The 23,746-nt window shown below is 37.9% G+C and overlaps 3 protein-coding genes across 6 annotated transcripts in view; all 3 read right to left on the bottom strand.

Annotated features, from left to right (window-relative positions):
• The window catches only part of col12a1a (collagen, type XII, alpha 1a), a 56,660-nt gene extending 43,169 nt beyond the window's left edge, over positions 1–13,491 (bottom strand). For all 4 annotated transcript variants that reach the window (XM_056767269.1, XM_056767271.1, XM_056767273.1 and 1 more), the window contains exons 1-13: positions 13,374–13,491; positions 12,649–12,756; positions 8,711–8,827; positions 8,483–8,623; positions 8,288–8,338; positions 7,433–7,696; positions 7,045–7,209; positions 6,784–6,957; positions 6,381–6,671; positions 5,568–6,170; positions 4,869–5,147; positions 4,489–4,761; positions 4,128–4,397 (exon numbers count right to left, since the gene is read on the bottom strand). In XM_056767269.1, the coding sequence (XP_056623247.1) occupies positions 4,128–4,397; positions 4,489–4,761; positions 4,869–5,147; positions 5,568–6,170; positions 6,381–6,671; positions 6,784–6,957; positions 7,045–7,209; positions 7,433–7,696; positions 8,288–8,338; positions 8,483–8,623; positions 8,711–8,827; positions 12,649–12,718 (2,698 nt within the window). In that variant the 5' untranslated portion in view covers positions 12,719–12,756; positions 13,374–13,491. The remainder of the gene's footprint in view (positions 1–4,127; positions 4,398–4,488; positions 4,762–4,868; positions 5,148–5,567; positions 6,171–6,380; positions 6,672–6,783; positions 6,958–7,044; positions 7,210–7,432; positions 7,697–8,287; positions 8,339–8,482; positions 8,624–8,710; positions 8,828–12,648; positions 12,757–13,373) is intronic.
• Positions 13,492–15,042: 1,551 nt separating this feature from the next.
• LOC130436859 (cytochrome c oxidase subunit 7A2, mitochondrial) lies at positions 15,043–17,868 on the bottom strand. The gene is made up of 4 exons (XM_056767854.1): positions 17,748–17,868; positions 17,219–17,308; positions 15,675–15,759; positions 15,043–15,251 (listed from the first exon to the last, which is right to left on the bottom strand). The coding sequence occupies exons 1-4, from the start codon at positions 17,763–17,765 to the stop codon at positions 15,196–15,198; spliced, it is 249 nt and encodes an 82-aa protein (XP_056623832.1). The 5' UTR covers positions 17,766–17,868; the 3' UTR covers positions 15,043–15,195.
• A 343-nt stretch (positions 17,869–18,211) lies between these two features.
• tmem30aa (transmembrane protein 30Aa) lies at positions 18,212–23,194 on the bottom strand. Its single transcript, XM_056768737.1, has 7 exons — positions 22,754–23,194; positions 22,550–22,669; positions 21,152–21,259; positions 20,924–21,011; positions 20,655–20,801; positions 19,644–19,856; positions 18,212–19,417 (listed from the first exon to the last, which is right to left on the bottom strand). Exons 1-7 carry the CDS (start codon positions 23,000–23,002, stop codon positions 19,224–19,226), a joined length of 1,119 nt encoding a protein of 372 aa, XP_056624715.1. The 5' UTR covers positions 23,003–23,194; the 3' UTR covers positions 18,212–19,223.
• Positions 23,195–23,746: the final 552 nt, after the last annotated feature.

Here is a 23,746-nt window from a genome sequence, read left to right as displayed (position 1 = left end):
TGTCTTTTCTCTTTTTTGGTCATTGAATCAAACTCAAAATTTAAAGTCGAGAGAGCGTTTGGTGCTGAATTATTTACAATGCTCATCATGTATGTACTTTAAACACAATATTAATAACCACATTTATTAAAATCAGTTATTGTCAATCTTGGTGTACTGTGACACCCCTTTTGGGACACCCCTATATTGGTGGTCACTCTATCAACTACACCATGTCATACGGATTTGGAATGAACAAGACTCAAAAAGATTAATTTGTGGGTGAAGTATTGTTTTTAGTGAACTTATGCCGTATTGTATCAGTTTACCGGCCAGTAGCTCATGCGATTGTCTTGAGTTACTCTGTCCATAACACACACGCTGAAAACCAGTCCTGCAAAAACAATCTCTCTCACTGCTGCCACACATCTGTCACCACTTTCCATTGAACACACAACCCATCCATTAAACCCAGACTGCTAAAACTGCAGATGTAGCTCGCTCTCTCATCCATGCCATACCTTACTACCCCCCCTTCCTAAGTTGTTTGTTGAGTGGGCTGAAGCAACAGAGAAGCCTAAGCAGAAGTGATGTGAAAACGTAGGAGCTTCGACAGGCGAGTCAATCTTCTATAAACCGCAATGTTAAAGCCTATCCCTCTCAGCGGTTGTCCTTATCCTGTTCTCCTGGTGAGCATTTGACCTCAGGACAGTCACCAGACATCAATGAGATAAAATGGAGAGCAAATGGAAACTTTTGCTTAAGTTTCATCTGCATCTAAGATATTTCTAGCCTACTGACAAATCTCATAAATGTCTCCATTAGAGTTTCAGAAGAAATCTCAACATTGTCTCAAACTGAGCTTAGATGTGTCAAGTCTGCAATAAAAAGTCAATATTATTGAAGAACTCAATATGAGCTGAAACATTTCTCATCAGATTTACCCAAATACAGATTATTTAACATTGCAATCTACATTCATTTTACACCTCCATACTCTTCATGGATTTCAATAATTACAGTCTCAGTTGACACTTTAATGAAACACAACTGAGAACTCCATCAAATCTCTTGAGCTATAAGAGACTTAGCAATAACATTCCTCTATATCACAATTTAAATCAATAACCCGGGCATGACCAAAAGTAACAGTGATTCGAGATTTAGCAAACACCACCAACTAATCCAAGATGGAAGAGACAGAAAGGTCAGGACTCAGTGCCCGGTGCCCGGTGGCAACACATAGGTCTGTTTTTTTCTGACGGAGTGCAGAAGAAAGCATTACATATGCGAATGTCATCTGCAGGCTGCTTTTCATTATGTTGGTGGATGAACGGCCAATGCCAAAAACTGTTGCGCTAGAATGCTTAGTTTACACATGCTACTAATGAGCAACCATTTGTGCCATTCTGCTTTAATAGAAGATGCGGCCACATAGCAGAGATCCACCAATGCATGAGCTTATTGATGCTCGTCTACTTATAGACCAGATCGAAAGCAGACGTCTTTTGAACTCTCATATGCTATTTTCATTCTTTGATCCTTGTTTTTGCATTCCATCCAAACAAAATATTGATGTTAACTGAGAACAGAAGTTCAAGCATCAATGTGGCTGTTATCCCGAATTACTCCAAGTTTAGAACACCTGGAAGCTCAAAAGCTATGTCCTTGAACCCAATATATCCCCTTGACCTTAGTATTGACTACCTCATGCATATAATCACCCTCATTCAAACCATCTGAGCTGTTTGGACACAGGGACATAACAAAAAGGCTATAAGGTATGGGTCTCAAGATCAGTTTTCTACAATAAACCTTGTTTGATCCGCAGACAACACCATCACACTACATTTAAACACAACGGTTAAAGTGCTACACGGAAATATAGATAATTTCAATGCGTAAAACAGCAGTCAAGTGCCTCTCAGAAACATTCAACATTCAATCTAATATCAAACATACAATTCATATAATAACGTTAAAACTATTGAATGACATTACAATAGCACGGTAATTTGCTGTTGGTCAATCTCGGCAGCCATTAAGCAAGGTCTGTCCTCTCTCCTCAAAGAATTTAATATATATTCAGTGAAACAGAGCAGAATTCTGGCTCAGAAACACAGTCTCCCGAGCCCAGTTTCCACACAAACTATCATGAGACAAAACTCATGCTGACTGGAACCACGTTTACCAGGTGTTAAAACACACCAAAGGCTCACTGATACATCTGCTGCAAAGTTGGAAAACCCCCCTAAAAAAACACTTCAACAAGTCTTTCTTTCACATTAAGGCCATTATCAGGAATGAAATAATACAAATAAAATATAAAAAATATAGCCTGGAGTGGCGATCATTGCCATCCAAAGATATTAGATAAAGCGTGTATCTTCAGATTGTCCAAGTGCATAAAGTGCAGATGTCGCACTCACAAGAAACATGTTGATCATTATGGGTTTTGCTTTAAATGCATTGGCTTATAACAACCAAACAGTGCAATGAGTCGGAATTATTTTTTTTACTTTTAATTATAAAGACCTGTAGATACACACCAGCTTCTGATGTTACTTGAGTTGTTGCTGTGGTTAACTTATAAAAAAAACATAAGGCTGACTAGACTAGAATACTATAGTTTCTGGACTATTAAACAGTATACTTCAAAGTATAAAAAAAAGTATAAAAATATCTTATATGACCCTTGAGACACTTCTCAAGTAATTTACGCTTTGCCATTTACATTGTGAGTCAACACTTCACAAATAATTCAAAAGGGCTAAAGTAGTTATTTTCTCCTCAGGAGACCCAATGTAACTGAAAAACTCTCAGCATCCGTCCCTGAAGCTCTTGTCAAAGGTCACTTCCTAATTTACCTGACTGGTTTGGCCCCTTACGCATTTTTCTGAAGGTGGAAGGTTTTCTGAAACAAAGACTGTTGTGTTATCCACCAGGACATAGAGTTGAATGAAGCTCAGTTCAGAGATGTTTGTCATCAGACAGAAATTAGTCACGTATCCTTACACCCCGTGTGGAAAGTCAGCATGAATAATCACCATCTTATGAAGTATGTGCTTTAAAACACAGGGTAGTCATCAGTGGTTCAGGTTTGATGTTGTAATATTTTTTTGGGAACCTTGTTATTGTGGCATTTATTGCAAATTCATCATTCATATTGACATGTTCTTTATCATTTAAGCTTACATAGGAACAAACCACACTCTTTGCAGTTGCTGGTAAATAACTTACTAGCACCAAGGAACTTAGATTGTAACATTGAAAAAGTGGGCACGAATGACTAGATGTAACAAACATCCACTTGAGTATTTAAGAATGAAACAAGGCAAAAACAAACACAAACTTCCCCAAACCATCATCTCTTGAGGTTCTTGTTTTCGCTCGCCATTCATGTCATGCCAAGCAAAAATGTGGAAATTTGTACAAGCTCAGCTAATTCATCTCCTGCCCACACGGGGAATCCAGATGGGTCGTGGAGAGTGATTTAACCACCCTCTCATTATATGACACATGTGTGACTACAGGGAGGAATACAGCTTCATTGTGGGATGAGATACAAAAGCTGTTGTCATTTGATGTCTTGAAATTGGCCCCATTTGACACCAGACAAAACCACCACCAAAGGGCCTGGTCATAAACACAGAAATGAATGGCCAACAGTATTTTGTGCTCTTTTCTAAAGTTCATCCATTTGCTATTTCCCAAAACTTCCAAGGAGGCCGAGAGCAGTTCACACGTTGACAGACAAAACCAAATGTCAACTCTCTGTCAACACTAGCAACCTTAACACAGAGACCTCTTGTTCATTCTGAATGAAATTTTGTCCATTTGACAATTTTTACGTGAATGTTGAACAAAGTAACTCGATTGATGTTTGTGTTTTACATCATCGGAAGTGAACTTACTTTAAGCCCTAAATAAAAGAATGTGCCATTGTGCCTACATTTATTTTACAAATGCCCTTCACTCCACCTAAAGCAAGATGCTTAATACAAGTTCTGTGTTGCTTCATGAGGACATTTAAAACATCAGTTCCTATTATATTTTCAATAGTGATTCATGTAGCGTATCGCAGTATTATAAAATAATACTCAAGACATTGCAAACATGTGAAAAAAAGAAGTAACCAGGTCTCTTACCTTCCAGAGTGGTGCCTGTTCCCAAAAGTGGATCTCCGAGCCCAGAAGAGTAACGGGCACTAACAAACAGCTCATAATCCGTGTCAGGTAGCAGATTTTTCAGCAGAGCAGAAGTTGTGTCCCCTTTCACGTTAATTTCTTTCCTCTCCCCACCATCGGGTTTGTACGCCACATTATACTGAAGCACATTTCCTGGAGCTGCCCGCCACGAGAGCCTCATGCTGGACACGGTCTCATTGAAGACCCTCAGATCAAGCGGAGAGCCCCGAACTGAGAGAATCAAAGAGATGGAATTACTTTAATTGACATTTTGTTGAAAACAAATGGGAGAAAAAGCAACAAGTCTACCAACAGTTCTGACCTTCTTTAGTGGTGCCCTCTGTGTCCAAGGAGGGCCCATTTCCACCGGCATACTCAGGGTACACTGTGACACGGTAGGTGGTGATAGGAAGCAGCTCATGGAGCACGATCGTGACCTGACTCCCATCGGTCTCTGCTTCCAGTTTATCTCCCCCACCAACAGGCTCATACAACAGTTTATATCTCAGCACTGCTCCTGGTGCGGCTTTCCACAAAACACGAAAGCTGTCCACGTTCTCCTCGCTCACCATGAGGTTACGAACAGGGCCTTTCTCTAAATTACGAAAGGGGAATGTGTCATCGATTATATGCAGTACATGAACCCTGCATCGTACATTAAGCTGTATATTTAAATAATTGGATTTGGATATGATTGGATACCTTCTAAAGTCGTCTCTTCTCCCGTCAAAGGAAAGCTGTCTCCTTTGTCATACTGAGCGATGACGTTAACCTCATATGTGGTCAGGGGGATGAGATTGGGTAAAATGACAGAGGTGGTGTCACTGTCAACCACCATTGAGATATAGTCTCCAGTTACATCAGCCGCTGGCCTAAAACGCACCAGGAAAGACTGGACATCCTCTGCATCAGAAATCCACGAGGTCCTGAAGCTCCTGGATGTGATTTCAGAGAAGCTCAGAGATCTGGGCGGAATTAAACCTGCGTGGTCAAACACATATTTGTGATTTGAAGGTACTTCAAATGTTGGACTTACAGACATATTTGTCCAACACTGGTGTACCTAAAATAAAATCTAGTGTGGCTGCAGAGAGTCTAATGTATGAAAGTGACAGGACAAAAGACACTACATCAGAAAAGTAATACTGCATGTTCAAATAAAGACATTATTATACAAATTTTAGTATTTTGTTGTCTTGAATTAAACGGTAGTCAACCAATTCGGTAATTATGTGATCATTATCAAGATACCTTCAAATATTTCTACCACTATTGATTATTTCAGAGCAATACTCAACATATGTTTCCAATGACTAGTATTCCAACAGCAATTGTGTTTCTTCTACAACTCACTTATGAAACAAAATTTCTTTCCTATAAATAAAGATAACAGACACTTACTTCTTTTCTTGATGTTATGTAGCTCCTGCTCAATTCTTAAGCAGATGGATGTGGTCAGTTCCTTTGAGATACGCTCAAAAGCATCAAAGTCTTCCACCTCAAACACATGGTTATCAGCAGGAGCATTGGCAATCGCCTCCAGCTCGGTGCGTACTGCGTCCTTCACTCCCACAGCAAAAATCTCAACATCTGCATTCTTCAGTTTATTGGCCGGATCTTTAAAGGAGTCTGAAGACTTGCCGTCCGTGATGAGGACCATGACCCGTGGAACGTTACTGCGGGCACCCCGGCCGGTGGCGAAGATCTTTTCCCTCACGTAGGACATAGCTTTACCAGTGTTGGTGGATCCTCCACGATAGGGGAAGGTGCGGATGGCCTTGACCACTGAAGCAATGTCATGATGCTTGTTCAAGGCGAACTCGGTGAAAGGATCCCTGCTGTACTGAACCAGGCTGATCTGCACCTTGTTGGCTCCGATGTCAAAGGAATTGACCAGCACTTCGAGGAAGGCTCTAACTTTGGCAAAATTAGGCAGTCCTATACTGTAGGAGCCATCCACAAGCAGAACAACATCAGCCTGAACTTCCACCTCTAGTGAACACTCTATAGAAGACAAAAGACTGAAATTTGAATACTGATTCAAATAAAGAAGCAGGCACTGTAAGGGTTTTCCAAAACTTCTTTCTACAACTAAAAAATCACTACATTATTTATCGGTACACTTAATCTCAAGTTTCCCTGTAATGTATCTACTGTAGATTGTTTTTTATAAAAAAGATCTGCTAGATGACAAATCATTTGCAAGAATCTAACCTGTAGATATCTTCACAGGCTGAGTTTTCTCTGTGGTAGTTCTTGGCTCGCTTGGGGTTAGGTCTTTGAGGGCGAAAAGACTGATCTCGTATACAGTCTCTGGTGACAGATCTCTTACGTTGGCCATGGTCATTGTGGGCCCCGTGTATAGCTCCTGCCTCTTGGCGCCGGCAATGGTGGGGATGAGCTGCAACTTGTAGCCTGTGACATCTCCACGAGATGCATCCCATGTAATCCTCATGGACTTGGAGGAGATGTCCGTTACTTTCAGGTTTGAAGCTGGTTCGACAACTGCACAAAGAGACATATAGATAATCAAAGGTTTGGTTTTGAAAATGGGTAATGATCCAATTATTTTATAGATCATCCAATTTTATTTATAAGTGCCTGTGTTGGGTTGTACCTTCTCCTCCGCTTACTAGGGCATTTAGCTGGTCCTCCACTCCGGAGCACACCTCACTGATGAGCTTCTTCTGGACCTGATCGATCATGTCGAAGTTCTGAACATTATAGATATGCTTGCTGTGAGGAGTTGAGGCTATCTCCTTTAACTCATCCTCATCTGCTTCTTTGATACCTGAGTAGGACATAATAAATTTGATTAAGATTTTAAATTTGAAACGTTTACTTGAAAATGCTAGATAAGAGATATAGAGATACAAACCCAGAACAAAGATCTCTACTCCGATGTTCCTCAGTCGTTTGGCGTACTCCTCCACTGGGTCCTGAGACTTTCCATCCGTGATGATCATGGCTACTTTGGGGAAGCCTTTCCTTGAGCCGGCTGCCTCAGTGAAAGTGTTTTTTACGAGATAGTCCATTGCTTCACCTGGTTGAGCATGTAATACATCAAAATGATGTTAATGCCAATGGATAAGCTTGGGAAATGTCTTATAAATCCCTTATAAAAGACAACAACTACCATGAAAGGCATTTTGCAAGTTTACAAAGAAGATGTAAATGGTTTATACTAATGTTGTTCTAACAAGAGCGCTTATCTCAGAACATGTCCTACCTGCTGACATCATAGAAAGTCGATTTTTTTCACGCACCTGTCATGGTGTTACCACCCTTGTAGGGCAGATTTTTGATGGCTCGGAGAAGGTTGGGCCGTTTGTAATGCTGGTTCAGATTAAATTCTGTTCTGATGTCTGAGCTGTACTGTACCACAGCCACTCTGGTCTTAGCCTCCCCAATGTCAAAGGCTCCTGCCATGGCCACAATGAAACTCCGAATGTATTTAAAGTTTTCTCTTCCCACACTCCAAGAGCCATCCACCAGAAAAACCAGATCCGCAATGGCACTCACTGAACATTCTGCAAGACAAGTGAAGTAGGATGCATGAGAGAAAGCCGGTGCCATCACCCACAATCTATGTGGGAAATTAATTTAGCGACTTGTAATTTTTGCCTTTCAAGAGCAAATGGAACGTTCAATAAACTTCTGTTTTCTTTAATCAGCACTTCAAAATTTTACCCTGAACTGGCATTTTTTTATGTTTATACTATTTGGATTCGCAAGAAAGGAAACTTGAGTGAATTTGGGTAAGACTGTAATCCTTTCCATGAGTTTAAAACATGAGTATATGAGGGTCAATCCTTTAGGCTGGAAAGTGACCTCACCCTTCCTCTCTACCATAACAATTTACCCATTCAACAGCGCAAAGCAATACATTTTATGAAGTCTAATTCTATTTTATGACCTCTATTATGAGTTCTAATTCTTCGGCAACCTTTCTTGTCAAATAGAAACAAATTCTCAAAGCCCTCAGGGGCTGGAATAACAGTCCATAGAAAGTTTTATACATAGTATGGCGGGTACAGTTAATCTGGTTTGACAAGAAGCAAAATTACAGTACCTTATCTCTGGAATGATAAAATGTCTGATTCAATGTTGAAAATACTCACTGATCACTTCTGACTGTGGCTTTCTGGTTTCATTGGTGTTACTGGATTGAACTGTAAAAGAAGGAGAAATTAGATCTTCATTTTTGCAGCAACCAAAAACCCTTAAACTGACATATACTGTAAGTAGTAGTAATAGTAATGTAATATTATAGCAAACATCAGTATTAAGTAGTGTATTTTGTGGTGAACACTTACTAGTGATTTGGCCAAGAATAGGAATACTTTCTTCTGTGCCAAAATATGAACTGATTGCCACTGAATAGTCCACATCTGGAGTTAGATCCGTGATAGATGTGCTTGTGGCCGATTCAGGGAGATTTAAATCTCTGGAATCATCTGGAACAAATATGGAATATCACGTTAGAAGATATATCATTCAAGGCATCTCATTGATTGCCATTGACAACTGTTGATCTCGCTCACCGGTGTCTGATGTTACTTGTATTTTGAAGCCATGTACGTTAGATAAAGGTCTCCTCCATGACATCAGCACAGTATTCTCATTTATGATTTTAAATTTCAAGTCTGATGGGGGCTCCACTGCAAAGAAGAGGTTTATATAGTCAAGATTTCACGAAAGAGATGGATACGTCTGAATGAATAATAGTAATAATGCTAAAAAAAAAAAAAGAGATGATTTTAGTAATCCCAACGACAAACACTTCAGACTGAAGTTCAATTGTTCATTGTTGGGCAGGACAAACACAACCATAGTAAAGATGACAAAACACCACGCAAGCCATTCGAATGGATCAAATGGCCTTTTCTTGAGTTGCATAACCCGGAATGTCACGGTCTGCAGCTCAAGCTGTGAAAGTCTAAACACATTTCTATACCCGTATACTTCATCACCCATCCATATGCAGACAACCATCCAATGCATGCTGAATGCTGTCAATACAAAGCATGCCTGTACACTGGAAACAAAACGTGATAAATCAATCATATCATTCCCAAGATGTTGATTATACAATGGAATCAAGTTTTATTATGATAAGAGGCCAGCAGTATGTAAAGTATACATTTATATGTTATATTTACACTCGGTGTAAGTGCATATATATATATCTATATATCTCAATGGTTAGAGCATGGCACAAGTAATGCCAAGGTCATGGGTTCGATCCCAGGGGATTGCACATGGTCAGAAACAAATGTATAATACAATCCAATGCAAGTCGCTTTGGATAAAAGCGTCTGCCAAATGCATAAATGTAAATGTATTTGTAAGACAAACATCCATTGCAAATCTCAGAAAAAGAATACACAATTCATCGTGACCGACTGTTGTGTAGTTTCTTTTCACACATACTTATTTGACACTTAGTATAGATGTACAACTGTACAAACACAAAATATTGACAAACAACATAATACGAAATAATCTCGTATTAATGAAAAAACAAATCCACATTCCCTTGGTTGCCACAGTGTCATGCACAGGTACATGAGAAAGTTGCTGGGTGAACAACTTGATAAACGGCTTCCATGTACACGAGGAACCAAACATAGAAAGGTTACAAATGTATTTTAAAATGATATTTTGTGATAGACATTAACATGCAATCTACATCAATGCATTGTGGATCTCATCTCAGCAGGTGGAGGTAGAGATGTCCACGTACACGCTCAACATCAACATCGGATGCTGAAAATTGATGTCAGAATAATGTCTTGTTTGCACAGGAAAAGCAGTTGATCTGGTTCTAAATGTAAAACACGGAGGTTATGATATCAAACATGCTTTGCTTTAACCAAAATATTAGTTGATTTTGTCAGGATTTCAGCTTGTGCTGTGCAAAAGAAACCCTTTAGAATATAGGTTCTTATTTACCCTCATGTTATTCGAAATATGTATGACTTTCTTTCTTCTGCAGAACACAAAAGAAGATATTTTGAAGAATGTCGGTAACCAAACAACATTTACCCCATTGACTTCCACTGAATGGACGCAAAACCACCGAGACATTTCTCAAAATATCTTCTTTTGTGTTCTACAGAAGAAAGTCGAGGGGGAACAGTTGATGTTTGTATAAATATTTGTTGTGTAAATATAAATTGAGTTTATATAAGGATGCAATACGGTTCGATATGTTTGCTTGAAAAAGTGTTAGATACTATGCATTGGCTTTAAGTTTTTTTAAAGGACCAGAATGCATTGTTGATATTCGATTCACTTTGCATTTATCTGCATTGCACTTTTCATAATACCAGTATATGTCAAATAAGTTTACAGAAAACACCTTGTCAAAGAACCTTTATTTTTAAGAGTGTATTTAATGTTAATGCTCATCAACAAGGTGATGAAGATCCAAAAATTGCCTTCTATAGATTTATCATCTATATGATGGCAGATCTTCCTTGTTGAAATCTTAATTATCTAAATATTTTCATGCACTACTGTACAAATAGCTGGATATGCCGCTGGGTCGACACAGTTATGCTGGTGCAGCTGGTAGCTAGTTAAGCAGTACAAACACCGAGTATTGTGTTAACCAGCTGTGCCTGTCTGTTTAGCTGGGTCCCTAATGACCAGCTGGTAATGTGAATAAAGCAAATGTCACATGCAAAAACAAGACGAAGGAAAGTTTTGAGGGGAAAAAGATGGAGGCCAGAGCAGCAAAATATCATTTTAAAATAAATGATGGAGGAAACACACCGTTGCACAGGCAAAGAACAAACAACACGACCTGAACACAGAGTTGAGGGTCTGCCGGAAAAAGAATGCTCACCAACCTGACGCATCATACTCAAACGGCCCGGGGTTGATTAGCTTCATGTGTCCAAACAGGCCTGGACCCCATGAGTCTTCAGACTGATTTTCAGGGGTCAAGCTGAGAGATCTCACGGGCGGTGTCTCGGCACCGACGCACAACATGAACATATAAAACTCTACCTAGTGTTTACTCGTAGACAGTCTAAAATACAATATACTAGCTCAGTGGAGTGTGGAATAATGAAACGCGACAGTTTTGTTGACTTTGACAGTTTAATAACGAAAATGACAGAACTCTCCGCTCGTGTCAGGTTTCTGGGAACTTCAGAATAAAGAGGCGCGTCGGAAAAAAGCACCTCTGTCGCTCCCCGGAGAGAGTCGGCCCCATGTCAATAACTTCCAGCCAGTCAGGCATTCTTTTTGGCTTGCACGGTTGCCAGGCAGCTCGGAAAAGAGGTCGGAGTCTCCCAGAGAGGCCGAACAGAAGCCAAAGTAATTCCGCAGCATGTGCTGACATTAAACATTACTGCATATTAACTTTCCATATGGATTGCAACTCAGCGTTTTCGACGACTGCTGCAGGAAGCCTGAAAAGCCTCTTTGTCTTGAGGAATAATTTAGTCCTCTCATGTTACGTCTTTTCCATTCTGTTACAGCGCAAAAAATGAATGAATTACATGTTTCCATTCGGTGTTCCAGTCGATTTACGCTTCATCCTCAAATATTCTCCCGAGACAGCTAAACTGATGCTGTGTGGTGACTGAAAGAATATATCTAACTTAAACTAAAACAACTTTAAATCTTGCGGTAGAAAACCCTCATCCAGTCTATGCATGTAACTGATGGCACTGAAAGAAATTTTGTTTTTATTAAAAACTTTTTGCCGGAGAAGTTTCCCCTGTAAATTAGCACTTGCTTTCTGGAATTAAAAACTCCAGATTACCATGCAAGTGTGTTCTGGTGTACATCCATCAACTCGCGATAACTGCAGGACTTTGAGCTCCTAGGGCAAAAAGAGCCCTAAGGACACTTTTTAGAACGTAAATGCTGCAGAATTTATACCACAAATATGAAAACCTCTGTTTAACCTGTCCGGATCTGTTTAATAATGAAATCCTTTCATCTCAGTCCTCATGTCATTAGCCGGCTCTCTTATGGTAATTCATTGGGCAGTAAATGACTCATAGGAGAAGTGATTACCATCCCAGACTTGCTTGTTCAAAACTGCAGAGGCTCGCCCCGCAACAGATGACATAAACATATTCCATCCGACACATTTCAGCATTTTTACTTTTGAAAAAGTGTGTGTGTGTCTCTTTTTAAGATCATGGTTTTATGTATACAGAAATTACATGTGCAACTTTGAAAAATAATTTGCTCATTAAGTCGATGAAATCTACTTGGCTTAAAAACTTATAAAATGTATTAGTGTGTGAAAAATCATGCATTTCTCAAATATACATATATAACAAAATACACAGTAGTTAAACTACTGCATATAATATGATTTTAAAATGAAATTTTATTTATATTTGACCACAGTAATGTCTGATAATGAAGTCAAAAATATGTTTCAGATAATACATTTTTATATAATAAATTAGTTACAGGGGACAGAGAGAAATAATTTAGAAACCAACCATACCTTGAGCCTCGACTGAATTCAGTAATAAAGTTAAGAGTGCAGCAGCGGCGAAACACAGCCTGATCTTCATGTTTAAACAGAGAGACAGTCAGCAGCTCATGAATCAATCTGGAAATAAAAGAAAATTTACTTGTCATTAAACATTACTGCATCATATCACATTATTTTTAATTGACAGAAACATTATATATCCGTTTTTTATGCACTACATATGGCCGAGATAAATGCATATCATCATTTTTTTCAATGAAATAGAGTTGTTTCCCATGTATGATTATTCTACACAAGACCCTCTGATCAGCTTTGTAGCACACGAGCGCCTCCATCTGGACATCTATAAACATGCAATGAAAACGCAACGTGCTCATAGATACAGATGCTTACTTCACTCCAATTTCCATTAATAACAATTATCAAAATATATTTGTTCTGCTTGAATTAAAAAAAAAAATGTTCGTTGTATTTGCCCTGCACACGTTTAAATACAATTTACAAAGATGAATGCATTTCTCAAAGCAGTTAAACAAAAGATTCATCTAATTTAAAAAACAATATTTACAAAAAGGAGATCAGAATAACTCAACTTAAAACGTTACGAGCAATAATAATGTAACTTTCTATTTAATATCAGAACGCAATTATACATATAATTGTATACATATAAATCTACAAAACTTCTCAGAACTCTTTAGAGATGTGTGAATAGAATAAAATCATATTCAGACCTGTTCAAGTGTCCTATAATAATACGGATGGAAAGTCAGAGCTGATGTCCCTCTGCAGACAGAATGAGAACTGAGAGGCTCGTCCAGCATCGAGGGAAAGCCTCTGTGAGAATGGGAGGTGTCTGATATCAGAAAACCTCTGTGAGAGTGGGAGGTGTCTGATATCAGAAAACCTCTGTGAGAGTGGGAGGTGTCTGATCTCAACCTGGGGGTTGTTCCTCACTTTATTCCTTTACGAAATTCCTCAAGAATGGAGCCCCCAGTTTTAAATGAGCAGTGGTCCTTTTTAGTGGGATGTGCTGACAACTTTTTGGTCCCCAGAACGTTCCTCTAAATGCTGGCCATCCACAGAAAGAACCATAACTTTTATAGATGTTTAACAATCTGAAGTTAAGATAACTTTTTTATGAAGTACAAAACTATCTCGTACGACATTTAAATCAAACTGCACTCTTGGCATACTAGTCTAAGGTTACCTCGTCATCATCGTTTTATTAAAACAGTGAAGTGGTCTAAATCGCATAACTAATGACATCAATCTTCGTTTTCTTTCGGTGTTGTATCTTATAACAAATAAATAGACATTTAAATTGACTTTATGCTAACATTTGATCGTCTTACCTCAGCAGCTGTCCGCTTTTAAGACACTAGAATGAAAAACTTCATTAGCACTCACAAACATCAATTGGTTTTGTTAAATATGTATTCTTACATTTGTGAGTTATTAAAGAAAGACTGAAATCGAGAAATTGCTGTGACCTAAATAAGTAAAATAGCAATGACCGTTAATGTTTAACTATTCGCGCTCTTTGCATCCCGGAGAGGAGAAAGCGCGTGCTGGAGTAAGAAGAGGAGGAACAGACTGGCACAGATTTTGCAAAAAAATAAAGGAACCCAAACTATCAACCCATAACCCTTGGGAACATTTTGCATACGTTTTTTGTTTATTTGAAGTCTCCTAGAACAAATTATTTGGTTCACATAAAAATATTAACGGGAACCAAACTAACATTAGAGGAACTGATGTGTTTGAGGGTCAATTGTCATGGGCTGTGATATTCTTTAATGTTTTAATATTGATTCTGCACAGGAAAATATACTCTAAACCTTTAATCTGTTCCAAATAAAAAAGTTAATTTACACTACAAGGACAAGACAAACCTTCAGTAAACGAAGAATGCATGCTAATGTACAGTACATGTGTGACGAAGATGAATATACTTCACAACATGTGTGCTGATGTTGTAGTAAACAAAGTATACAAAGTAAATCTTATGAATACAAGTACTTTATAAACAAAATATGCATTCTAAACGTAAGGTGCCAAAGTAGTTTTGTTTAGGTGCACCTCTGCCAACAGCATCCTAAATCATACTGAAGTATTTAACAAAGAACATTTTTCGTGAGCAGCTTTCACAGCTACCTAGACCTTTTCATACACATAGCAGCATTAGCATCTACCTAGATCAGTTTGAATCCGTTTCATGTTTAAATACACCTAAAGCAACTTCTAAAGAGTCGAATTTAAGCATCATTACAAAGACATAAATCTCACTATTCTATGATGCTAATTTGGCAAACAAAACAAAGAATGCGACTTTAGATGCATGTGCATACATGTTCAAACGATTGTGTTTGAGGAGAGGTGACACAACAAGGAATACACGGACCGTTTGTACAGTGTGACATTTTATTACATATTACATGTACTTTATAGCACAATCAATAAATATTTATTCCTTGTATTGAAAATAACTGACAGTACAATTCTGAGGTTTAATGATCTTTACAGCTCAGACATGGGAACAGAGGGAACTGTTTATTACTTCTTCTTGGGCAATGCAGCATCGACAAGCGAATACACCACAAAACCACATCCTGTAGAGAGAAAAGGTTTTTCAATACAGTAGAAAAAGAGAGTACATATCAAAGAAAGGAGCACAAAAAACACAATGAAACCTGACATTTCCTGACACTTCTGTGGAAAGACCTTTCAAATAATTAACCCTGAATAAGATTTTTGTGACACAGAGTCATTTAAAGTATGAGATCAAACTAAAACAAACTGATGAAACTATTTACACCTTTCATAAGTTTAAATACGAATAGATCCCACTGAAGCAGGACATAGGTTCTAAGTAGATCGTATAATGATTCGGAATTAAGACTGCAACATGTATGTAAAATACAATAATTATTATTTACAAATAATAACTAACATAAACCCACTATTTACATTCCTGAGTAAACAGCAATACATGATACCAATGAATGTCAGTGTTCATTATATAAAGAGCTTACCAAAGACAGTAAGGGCCATTGTTGCCCTATACAAGAGAGCATCCTTTGCACCTCCCTTCAAATGAACTGGCATCCCATTGTCTTCCTAGAAAAATGGAGTTGGAACAGAATATTAACATAATTGACACTTCAGCATCCACTTATTAGGAGCCACGAGTATACATTACCATCAAGCAATTGTGTGTGAGTGGACTAAAGCAAAAGAGACAGTTTAAGGCTCGTCCACACCGGGACGGTAATGGTGCGTGCTTATCGCCAGCGTTTAATGCCTCAGGACAAAATAAAGGGCGTCAATGTGAGTGTGAACACTTATGTGCAAAACAGAAAGCGTAAAAGTGTCATCTAAAAAAATGCATCGGGTTTGTTTTTTGGGGGGGTTGATGCACCGCGTTAAAAGTGGCTGACCAATGAGATTGGTGCTTTTGTGCTGCTGAAGTTACAGTAAAACACGACTTGGCGGTGCTCAAGCACAAAACGGTCTTGCCAAGCACACATTGATACCAACGACGAAGAGGAAGTTAGTAGACAAAGGATGCATCGAGGCAAGATTAATTCTTCTGTGTGATAAGCGAGTGTCAGAACCATAAAGTTGTCGTGTGTGTGAGGACCCGACAAAAATCAGATATTCATTGAATCATCTCCAAAAGTGATAAAACACTCTCCACACACAAGAACCAAGGGTGTCTATATCAAATGAATGATCTAAACTGCAATAAAACCAAATAATACTTTAGAGTCTTTAGTCAATATCAACTGTTGTTGCATAACTGATTGTTTATGCAAACTTCATCGTGATTCTTCAAAATGTATAACTGTGTTCTAAATAACTGCATACAGATTTGGAACAACATGAAGTAAAACAAAAGTGCCCTTTATTTAAGGGTGAGCAAAGCACTTAAAATCCCACAGTTCTGGTTTCACTACAAAATGTAAAAACTTAAAAGTGTGCAAACGGTGTACCTAGGAAAATCATTTACGACATTAAAAATAATATGTTTTAATTCATTTTACCGCTGTGTATGTGTACAAAACACCAATGAATTAATAACTAAATCTTGCAGTATGTCATATATATTTTATAAAGCGAAATATCTAAACAACCACTCTTAATTTAGCGCTGATCGGCTATGAGCAGAATATGACAGCCTCAAAGCCAGTGATATAACGGTTACAGAATAAGCAAAGCATTGCACTACTTAGATTTGACACATTTTTACTATTTTAGCATTACAACACATGCATGATTAGTAATCGCAGCCTACTACGAAAGTGAACCCTATTAGCCAATCATGTCGTACTTATCTGTTCATCCACAATATTTGTCCAGAACCTGGGAACAAATTGCAGTCTTAACTTTAACAGTACCATTAACAGACCAGTGCCAAAGAGGACAATACAGTGACCTCCACTAATATTGCCAATATTAGTGGAGGTCACTGTATATACCAGACGATAGTAAATCAAGTAAAAAGTTTGAGGTTTTGGGGAATCTGAGGAGAAAACGCTCTAGTTAGACTGGGTCAAAACTGGTAAAGAGGACTAACCTGAAACAACTTCTGCTTTGCTGGGACTTTATTCTCCAGCTGTCTGGGTGCACTGTTGAATAGAGTGCGTCTGGAGACCTGCTGCAATGTCTAAAGGGCAAAATAAATGTTTACATTTTACTTCACGTTTAAGTTATACATATAACACACAGAAAGGAAAACACATCCTGACCAACGTAGGACTGATAAAAACGTCCTTCTGTCACTTAATGGGTCAGTACGATCCTAATGTGAAAAAGCTTAAGATATAATACGCCCATGAAACAACAACAACATTTACAATAATAAATGTCAACTTACTGAAATGTCTTTGTAAAAATATACATTTCGTCAAAACAGAAGTGTTAGTTTTTGCTACACACAAATACATCCTTAACATTTCCTTTAAGAAGCAGGAGGTCACGAGCGCAAATGCTATGCTAAACGTTTTCATCACATCTACCACATTTACGCTCGAAAAGACAACTACTTGAATCTCATTCAAGCCCTCTAGAGATAAACATAATGAAACACAGTGATTAAATCTCACCCTTAAGTGTCTAAACATGATGAATTTATGCTTTAGTTTAGATCGCAGTGCTCAGGAAGCCGCGGAAGCACAAGGACACTGGATAACGTAATGTCACTTCTTCTTCTGCTCGCTGTTGAGGCTGCTCGAGCGCACAGTGACGAGTGACTGCCCTCTGCTGGACAGTGAACAACAGCGTCCAAAATATTCCTGTAAATTTATTTAAAAATTCGTTTTAATATTTATTGAAACACAATCCCATTTTATACTGACAGCTGCTTACTCTGCTGTGGTCCTTTATGCTGTTAAAGACAGATTTGTAAACTATGAACTCGTTGCTAAAGCATGAAATACGTAGAATAAAAATGAGCTACATGTACGATACCAATGATGAATCAGTTTTTTCTGGTGATCTTATCCAACAGTTTTGGAAACGTATAGTATTTTGTACAGTCTGTTTTTTAAGCATTAAAGACACCAAAACACAATTTCAGTGCTCATGCTTTTATTATTTCACAACTTTAAAATAACAGACATAATTACAGGCCAACACAGGACATTTACACAACAAAGATCAATAAAGCTACCAGCTACCAAACACATACTTCTAACAATACATATAACAATATTGTACAACAAACTCAAAAAATGAACAGCTTTGCTTCAATCAAATCCTCAAAGATCACAGTTCAGCATTTCAGTGAATATATGCACACAATCTTTGCTGATATGCATGTGTCAAACTGTACATCAGAAATATTGTTTCATCAGTAAAATCACTTAAATATCTGAGCGAATAAATCTCACACAGCCTGTCATATGTTCAAGTTATATTTTAGGTATAAATGCGGAAGCCTGTCGTAATGACCAATAAAATGCTTTGGGATTGTGGCATCATTTTTATGCCAACTAAGCACTTTTAAACTTATTTTTACTGTAATGCGAAATACTTATATAGCATTCAGATTTTACAGTGCAAATAAAATATTGATAGTAATGAAAATCCGAAAATAATCGACATCTACTAAAACTAAACTTATAACTAAAACAAAAATGAGAAGCTTGAGGAAAACTGTGAAATGAACCTCATCCTCTCTATGCAACACATCATTTCAATACTTTTCTTTCTTGGAATGAAATAATAACTGGTAACGTTTTTGTAAGATTCATCCAAAACTAATCTACTTGTTTGAATAGGTTATTTTGGCCCCATCATTACACTGTCCTCATCACACAATTTTTCAGAAAGAAGACACTGCTTAGGTTTTTAGTGATAGATCTTTGGTGCAAAATAATGAAATGCTTAAAACAGATTAATTCAAATACCAGTGCATTAACAACACATTTGCAAATAGTCCATCCAGCCGCCAATATGTTTACCTAGGAGCATCTGCTCTGTGTGAGATATGAGAGATGAGTTAAGCTGTGTGACTCGTGTGACTCATGCTTGCATATCTCACGTCAGTATGTAGCTGTAAAGAGCTCAGCTGACACGTGTTAGTTGGGAATGTCAGCATTGTTGTTGCGGTTACCATACTTATGGTGGATAATGAGTAAAACCACTCCCAGGAAGAAACACACGGAGCCCACGGTCATGTAGGCAATGCCCAGGAAAGGGTTCTTTCCTCCCATCCAGGAAATCGTGCTGAGGATCATACGCTTGCGGCCATCGAAACTGCGCACTGGGTAATCTGGATTCACATGATTAAAGAAGTCTAGAGATACAGTGGAAGTTTTCTACTGTTACACACACATTATTACCTGTTTTTCATATACATTTTATATAAAGGGCTCTTCACAAAAAAAAAACTGTTAAGCCAGGGTTATTTTTAGATCTTAGTCTCATGACATTGTTTAAAAAGAATGTTGATTTTTTAGGCATATAAGATTTAGATTGCATATTATTGTCAAGGATACTGTAGGTCACCTCCAGGGTATAGTTTCCAGGTTGTAATGTCGGGGTCTTGCTGTCTTTCTTCTTTTGAATGATCCGGAAAAGCTTTCTGAAGGTTGGGAGAGCAGCTGTTCTCATCCACACAATGAAATCCTCGTTGATGAAACCATTGTTGTCAGGATCAGTGGGGTCCAGCTCATAAACCGGCTTTCGCCAGTTCACTGGTTTGCTGGTTTCTGTGTCGATTAATAATGCTGTTAGGTTGTTTTTAATTGGTTAAGAAACATTAAAATAGTTAAATGGCAGCTGATTCCGGTCATATTTTATTATGTCTTGTTGGATCATTTATAAGCTGCTAAGAAAAGCTATCAATCAAACATCAGAACAATTCTCAGACATTACATTAATTCACCTGGACAAATAAAAAACAAAAGATAATTTTGAATTTAAGTTCACTGTACAATAATTTCAATCACAGAGTTAACAAATTATCTGAGTTTAACTGGGCAACTGCGCACTTTCTATGCAGCACTACACAGCCAGTCATTATCCACACCTGGACCTCTCGACTTGTCACATTAAACACTGGTGTGCCGCAGGGCTCTGTGCTAAGTCCACTGTTATACACCTCGCTGACTCACGAGTCATGACTGCATGACTTTGGCGTAGATGACACAAAAGTTGCTATTATTATGTAATAATGTAATTACACACTTAGGCATATAACTATCATATATCTTCTGTAATGTAAATGTGTCTTATTGAGAACTATTATTTCTTTGTCATTTCTTGTTTAAGCTATGCAATTCTCTTTATATTTTAGGCAACCTTTTTCTATTATTCTGCCTATAAATGTATAGAAAAAGTAATGTTTACTTACATGGGACAATCAATTACATATCTTCAATAGCATATTTGGGCTTTATTAAATAAATATAAAATCAAATCAAGTATAATATAAAACTAAACATACTATTGTATATAGTATGTAAGAAGTCTGTCCACCTGTCTCACCATCACTCAGCTTCGTTTACCTTGAAACGCTGCAGAGAGGTTCATGTTGTTTCCTCCAGGGTTTCTAAACTTCACATGCTTGTCAGTCCACCAAGCAATGCCTGTCTTTACCAGATGAATAGCCGTTCTATTTCCGTTGGGATGGATATAAAACAGTTCCAAAGTATCTAGAAATATTAAAATATATGCAATATATTAATATATATATATAAATCTGAGAAACATCTTAGGAAATTAACTCAAGTTCATTTAAGACATGGTTCATTGCAAGGTTACATAATTGTCTTACCATTGAAAAGACTGTTTGCAATGGCACCGCAGGGGGCAATGGTCTTCTCAACACTCTTCCGATACGGCTCACACTCTTTACTAGGGTTCTGTAAAACAAAAATAAAGGTCTTGTACCTAAATATATGAAACAATCAGCATCATTTGTTGCAAAAGTTGTTGAAACTGTTCTGAAATACATTTATCTCAACATAAATTAAGGTTAATCGCATTAACTGGAATCACCTACCAGTAAAGAGCTTTTGTCCCCATTCAACTGGCTGTCATCTCTTGATTTGACATAACGTCTATGGTTTTGATAGAAGTTGGACAGCCCGTAGTACATGAAAACATTGCTCTGCAACAAACCATATGTGGTTAAAAGCAATACCAGCACAAACATCTGACAACACACATCCATCTTTTGGCTGTGGCCATTTCAGTCTAGATACACATCTGCAGCTTTCATAAAATACACACGTAAAGGCAGTTTATTCATGATTGATCCTCAACCTATTATCTTATGAGCGGGAAACAATTCTGTTTAAACCTGTACAGACACGATCAATAAAATATCCTGTAAAATGCTACTGCATTATACACGAGCGTGCTTTATTTGATCGATAAATGGCCTGGAAAAGAGATCACAGGCCAAGTAACAAAACTTAATGGACCTATAAATAAATGCATCTATAAATAAACCCTTTTGTTTGGACCTTCATGGTGTTTATATTTCACTTCACAGGGATGAAAACGGAACAGTGAGGAACAGCCGCAGTGTACAATAAAAAATGTTCTTCACAAACAATGACTTTTGGGAAGTTATTTGCAACAATAATAAAATAATGAAATTCAGGGGCAGACCGCTGTACAAGTACAATGTTAAGATGAATAAATGAATGGTGAAACAGTAAGACTAGAATGTAAATAAAAGTAAAAGAGTAAGAAACGTTATCATGGGTTCACTACAAACTAAACAAAACAACACTGTATTAAAAAACATAAATTTTTGTGAAAACACTTAAATTTCCGTAAAGCTGCACAAGGGAATGTTGGATCATAGATCGACAGGTTGGTTTATATATAAAGGCTTGATCTGTTATCAACACCTGCTATCATGTAAAGTAAAAGAAGGGTGATGGCCAAAACCAAACTTGAGATCCACCCAAGACTGCTGAAGTGTGATATTTTGTCCAGTATCTGGCTACAAACGAGAAAAACCTTAGGCAAAGATCGAGTTTGCGGAAACATACAACAGTAACACTTAAAAGCTGAGGTATACAGACAAGACCACAAGCACATGAACTGTTCTCAAGTTTAGGCTCACTTAAGTGAAATGTTTCTCTTTAGTTTTCACACCTTTCAAGCCCAAACTGTATGCTTACATGTTTTATAGACAAAAATACAGTTATATTATATTTATACTATTTATTTGAATAAATACAATTGTTTTTACAATTATTTAATAAAAATGTTTTTGAAATGAATGACTAAAATAATGGATGGTTTTAGAACAGAAGTGAGACCTCAAGAAGCTGCTTGATAAAATGATAAAACATTTCTGCAAATTCTACACATAGAATTGCTTTGACCAAGGTTCCCTAAACTATTGAAGAGTTTTAAGTGTACATGAAAATAAAGTATATACCTCAAAGGACTGGTCTAGGGTGAAGGGGACAGAGCAGGTACAGGCACTGGTGCTGTTCCAGCTGTAGTTTTGAGAGCAGTGGAAACACGGACTGGATTTGTCGACACCAGTGTAGTCAATCTACAACAAAAAATGAACACATCAACTCGGTGCAGATAACACACGTTTGATCGGTTGCTATAGTTACGCTGTCAGGATAAGCACCTCGAACTCTTTGATGTTGTTGGATGTGACGAAAAGTCCGATTCCGATGGGGATGAAAACGAGTCCGATCGTGAAGAAAGCGGGCAGGACGGTGCCCGCGGTCAGAATGGGCTGCCAGGCGGGTAACCGCTGTTGTTTGAACGCCGTGTTATCGGGTTTCCTGTTCTTGACGGCGCCCGGACCGCCGGAGCCTACCGAACCGGGATGATGACCGTCCTCATCCTTGGCGTTATAGCTGGACGCCATCATCGCTCTTTAATCCTCTACAGACGAGCGGACGGTAAACGATCGCTTCAAATGTATTGTTTTGATTGTCCGTTTGGTGGTTTATCTCGCTGATATCATTGACGTTCGTGGTGTAAAGCTTCACGACAGCAAAACTGGTGATTATTTCCGTAACATGAACGCTCTTGAGCAAGACGGTAAACACGGAAACTCAACAGCCTATAGAGTGAAAGCGGCGTCGTGACGTCATGACGTTCGCTGTCGTACTGAACCTGTAGAGAAACCACCTGCAACGCTCCCCCTCACTAAAAACGGAAAATGTGTTTTTAACTGTCGAGGTTGTTTTATTTGTACATTTGCAACCGATATTAGAGATATATTTATCAAGTAGATAAGGCTTGTAGTTGTGTGACTGAAGTAGCTGTCGGAGGAATAAAAAAATGGCCGCAGCGTGCCATGAATTTCCTTAAAGGGACTTGGAATGAACTCAACTTTTCGCCGAAAAAGAAAGCTGCAAGGATGCAAATTGTTGGAAAATATTCGATTATTTTGTAAATGCGCATAAGAGAATTACCTTTATTATTTCAGTCTAAAAAGTATATAATACAATAATTAAAAATACATAATATCATTACTGACAAGGTAATATTAATAATTGAATAAATAGAACTCCTTTAACATATTTCTTCTGTTTTATGAATGTAATGCACCACAAATGCAGCAGGATTGGTCACCAGCTCGAGCTCGCACTATATTTTATTTTATTAC

Source organism: Triplophysa dalaica, chromosome 15, assembly GCF_015846415.1.
Source record: "Triplophysa dalaica isolate WHDGS20190420 chromosome 15, ASM1584641v1, whole genome shotgun sequence".
Taxonomy (NCBI): Eukaryota; Metazoa; Chordata; class Actinopteri; order Cypriniformes; family Nemacheilidae; genus Triplophysa; species Triplophysa dalaica.
This window is presented reverse-complemented; position numbering and strand designations above follow the sequence as displayed.